The sequence below is a fragment of the Fulmarus glacialis genome, unplaced genomic scaffold (assembly GCF_000690835.1).
Source record: "Fulmarus glacialis isolate BGI_N327 unplaced genomic scaffold, ASM69083v1 scaffold17710, whole genome shotgun sequence".
NCBI lineage: Eukaryota > Metazoa > Chordata > Aves > Procellariiformes > Procellariidae > Fulmarus > Fulmarus glacialis.
This window is the reverse complement of record NW_009185984.1, coordinates 18,777-23,449: the sequence shown is the minus strand read 5'-3', so window position 1 is coordinate 23,449 and position 4,673 is coordinate 18,777. Positions and strand designations below refer to the sequence as shown.

General features: G+C 56.9%; 1 protein-coding gene across 1 annotated transcript in view; it reads left to right on the top strand.

Annotated features, from left to right (window-relative positions):
* Window positions 1–4,673, top strand: part of LOC104083127 (arf-GAP with Rho-GAP domain, ANK repeat and PH domain-containing protein 3-like) — a gene marked incomplete at its 3' end in the record, with an annotated part of 19,274 nt that overhangs the window by 1,675 nt on the left and 12,926 nt on the right. Inside the window, 1 exon segment of the mRNA XM_009586512.1 lies at window positions 223–293. Coding sequence (XP_009584807.1) covers window positions 223–293 — 71 coding nt within the window.

Genomic DNA, 4,673 nt, shown 5'->3' with positions numbered 1-4,673 from the left:
CGGTGACTCTGCCCCCTGCCATCACTCTGCATCCCACCAGCTGCTGCAAAGTAGGGAACTGCAGCTAGTGAGATCGTGGTGCCCAGCAGTGCCTGGCTGAGCATCACTGCTGGGGTGGGGGTCACAGGCTGAGCCCCCCTTGCAGTGGGCCAGGCAGGTTGAGGAGGTTTGGGATGGGAGAGGGCAGAGGGGAGAGGAGATGTGACCAATTTCTTCTCCCAGGGTGTTGGCATCTCCTCCGATCAGAGCTACGAGGCAGTGTCCGAGCTGGACTTGGAGCGAGAAGCATGCAGGTAGGCATCACCTCCTCCGGGCTGCAGGAGCTGGGCTAGGCTCGGGGTGGGGGGTTTGCATGCCAGGGGGACAGGGGACACCCCTGGGGACAGCCTGAGAGGTGGTGGGGGCTTTTTCCCCACCATAGAGCCAATCAGGAGCATCTGGGATCAGGTCAGCAGTCTTAGGAAGAGCCAACAGGCTCAGAGATGAGAAGGAGCCGTGCTGGTGGGTGGTCCGCAGGGGAACAATGCTTGCCAACAGATGCTCTGGGTGCACAGCTGGGGCAATGCCAGTGGCACTGGGCACCTGCACACCGGGTGGAGCCTGGATTTGGCTGCTGGGAGCAGGGAAACACCACAGGGAACAGGGATTGCTCAGGAATGGGATGGCTCCGAGCTCCAGATGAAGGGATGTGCGACCTCCAAAAGCTCCAGCATCATCAGATCAGCATTTGCTGATCTGTCACACTGTGGTGGACAGTGAGATTGTGAGGGAGACCTTTAAAATGCTTTTGAAATGTACTTTCCATAGCTCCTGATAGCATCTCAGAAAGAGGAAGGAAAGCTGCTCTTCCCATTTCGGACGGGGAGGGTTCCTTTTCCTGTGTTGCTTAGAGAGGAGGAGGAGAGCTGCAGCTCTGTGTCCTTCAGCTCTGCCCATGGCCTTGCCAGCCAGTGCATCCCCATGCCCCTGCCTTTCTGGCCCCAGTGTTGGTCGGTCCAGCCCATCTCCTCCTCTGGGTGCGAGTCACTGCAGTGTGTCCTGATCCAGTATCACAGTCAGCCAGACGTTGCAGCCAGATGAGAGCCAACACGGGCATGGATGGGGAACTGCAAATACTTGGGAACGGGAGTGTCGTGAGCAGAAATACTGAAATCTGCCATGGAGCCTCTGAACCAGCAGTTCAGAGCAAGGCTCGGTGCTGGCCCGGGGGTCACAGTGTCCATCCAGTGGCTTCCAGAGAGCTGGGATCCAGCGCGTCCCGAGGGCATCGGCCAGGCACTTGCAGCCCTGGACCCACCAGGGACTTTGCAGACTGGTCTTGCTGAGAAGAGACAGGATGTGACCATCAGCAGAGTGTCAGAGGCAGCGGTTCACAGGTTTTTTTCTCCCAGCCTGAGCACTAAGGTGGTTGGGGTGTGGGGAGTTGAACAAGAGACAGAAAAGCCTTTGAAGACCTTTTGTATTGTGCTCATGGACCCTGTCGGCCAGCTGCTCCAATGCTTTCCTCCCCAGGCCAGTCCCACCAGTCCAACCACGATCCCTCTGGAGCAGAGCTATGGGCCCCTGCTCAGATGCTGAGCCGCTGCCGGCCAGCCCTGGCCCCTGCCCCTGCCTCTGTGGGACCTCCCGACCCTCCTCTTCAACACTGGTGTTTCTCCAGCTCAGCCAGTTCCTCATCCTGCTGACTGGCACCTGGTCACTGAGGACAATGCAAGCATCTCCTGCAGCCCACCAACCCACTCATTTTGGGAAATATTTCCCACTCCCAAACTTCAGAGATGCTCTCCCGCCCCTTTCGCACAATATCTTCCTCCTGCTGAGACACCTCCTCTCACCCTGTTCCGGAGGAGTTTCGTCTGGACCACGCTGCTCTCTGGCTTGGGGTCCGGGCAGTGAGTGTCAGTGTTAGAGATGGGCAGAGCTGCCTTGGCCAGCAATGAGATACCCTCAGCAAAGAGGAAGAGGAATGCAAAATTCCCCTTAAAATCGGGAGCTGGGCCTCTGAGGGTCCAGGAGAGCCTGGAGCGTAGGGTGGGATTTGCCCGCTCTGATACTGAGCACCTTCATCCAACCTGGTGATGCTCAGCCCCCTGAAACGTTGGTGTGGAGGACAACATCTGCCCTACTTCAGACATCAGTCTCAGCAGGAGAGAGACGCTGGCACAGCTGTGCCCATGTCACCCCATGGAGCTTGGTGGAGTGGGTCAGACAGCGGCTCATCAGGCATCGTGATGAAGATGGTGCACCCTGCCCTGGTTTGCACTGAGACCCGTGATGAGATGTTCCTCAGGCAGATACCTACTGGGACTGCTTCTCCCCACACCTCAAGGCACCTTCCCTGCAGGAGAAGAAATACTGGGAATGGTGTGTCCTTGACAGCTTATTCCTTATCTCCTTACCTACCTCCAGCTGCCCACTCGCAAGTTGATTATGTGGCCCATGACCCCCAGTTGAAGTAACCAGATCCATCAGCAGCTCCTTGGTGCCCTCACCACCAGCAGATCCCTTTCTTCCATCACCCATCCTCCATCCTCCACCAACTCCCATGTAAGCACTGACAGGCTGAGACTGCCCCAACTCGGTGCACCTCAGGCATCACCCTCCAGGCTCAGCTGACCTGGAAATACCCTCTCCTTGCCCTGGGCACTCATTTGGCCCTAAGGTTAGTTGTCTTCACCACCTGACTCTAGCTGAAAAGGGAGACGACTTGGCCTTTGCAAACTTGTTGCTCGGAGGCTTCCTCCACCAACCCTGTCCTCAAGGGCAGAGCTGGGAGTTGGCCTGGGTCTTGGCATGCTCCTGGGATGCTGAGAGGCCCCACTCCAGCCAGGCCGTGGGCTTTGCTTGTCCCTGCCAGATGCTACTTGTCCTCCAGCTCTTCGTAGTTTCAGTGGCTGTAAATCATTCCTCAGGAAGGGGCTGTCATGGATTTTTCCCCTTTTTCTCTTGCCCTGACCCATTCAGCAGGTCTGTCTCCCACTCGGCTCTGGCACTCAAGGCTGATGTCTGCCTACGATGTACAGAGTCCTCCAACCACCCCGCTCCCTGGCCAGTCCCTCCTGAAGAAGCTGGACACCGAGCTGGCACTCCAGCCAGATTAATCACCCTGCCAAGGCTCTGTTATGCTAATTAAACAGCAATTTTCGTTGTGCTCTGAGCCTCCAAGCTGCCCATGGCCATTTCTTGTCTTTCTTGCAGACACTGGAACCAAACAGGCCATTTTCCCTCTCCAACCACCTCCTCAGCCTCATACACCATCCCACTTCTCCGGAGCTGACCCCTGGCCTGGGTGGCTCCAGCCCAACATCCTCCCAGGCAGATTTCAGCTGTCCCACATGGTTCAGGTCCAATGGCCTCATAAGGTGCCTGTCCAGGGTCAAAGCACAGGTCCATGCACTGCCTTGGCTCCTACAATGAGGCAGTGCTCAAAACCAGGTGTTTGGAGAATTTATGCTGAGGGGAGGTGTTTGGGGTTATTCTCCTGGTCCAAAAGCACTTCTAGCACCTGGACTTGTGCTGGAGGTGGTTCCTCATATTCAGTACCCCCCAGCGGGTTTCTCCCCCATAAATTTCTCCTTCTACAACATCCCATGGCGAGGAGTCCCACAGGTCAGCTGCCCCTTTCCCATATGGTTCTGCAGCTTGCTCCTGCTGGCTTTATCTGATGTCACCCAGCTCCTGTGACTGAAGCAAGTGGTGGCCAGGAGATGCCTTTCTGCCCTCCTCATGACTTCAGAAACCTGCCCTCATCACTCACCCTTTCCCCACTGGAGGTGCCCAGCTTGCTCAGGTGCTCCTCAGACAGAAGCTGTGACAGGGCTTGGACCATCCCTGTTGCTTTTCTTGGAGCCTTTTCTTCATCCTGGCACTAGATCTCACAAGCGACCCAGTGGCACGGGTGCTCTCCTGCGGGTGCTGGCATGTCCTGGCTGCCGTGACTCTCTTCCTGCCCATCACCATTGCACCTAGGCAGCTCCCATGTGAGCTCCTGGGACTATCAGATATTTTCCAGCACACTCCTTTTCAGGGGAAAAAAATGTCTGGCTGAGAGGGCTGAGGGGAAGGGGCAGGCTTAGCAGTTTATTTTTATGATTTCCTTTTATTGTTATGGCTGGATAGTCTCACCAGGCCTGGCTGGGGGTTTTAGCATGGCTTCCGAAGAAAAGGAGATGGATGCAGGAGCTCCACCGGCCCATCTGTCCATCCCAATTCCTTTGCAAAACATTTCGGCTGGACACATGAGCAGGCAGGAGGGTGTTGTGGCAGAAGGACCTTCCCAGTGCTGTGAACACTGGAGGGGTAGAGGGAAAGGGCAGGCTGAGACCCCTGGTGAGGAGGTAGCTGGGGTGGGTGTAGAGCAGGACGTGGGACTGGGGAGCTGCCTGACTTTGGTTTGCTGCCTGGGGTGTGAAGAGGGGAAGGAGGTGATGCCAGGGTTTGGAGATGTGTGGTGGCCTGTGCGGTATTACCCAAGGTGGGGAAGCCCATTTTGCCAGCTGCCCCCAGCCTTGCCATCATGTAGGACTGGCTGAGCCTCAGGCTGCTGGTGGCCTTGTCCCACCCTGTGCATGGAGATGCAAACACCCACGTCACTGCGTGCCCGGAGGAGCTCAGGATGGGGCCAGGAGCAGCGCGAGACATCCCCAGATGGGATGGCATTGACCAGGACCAGG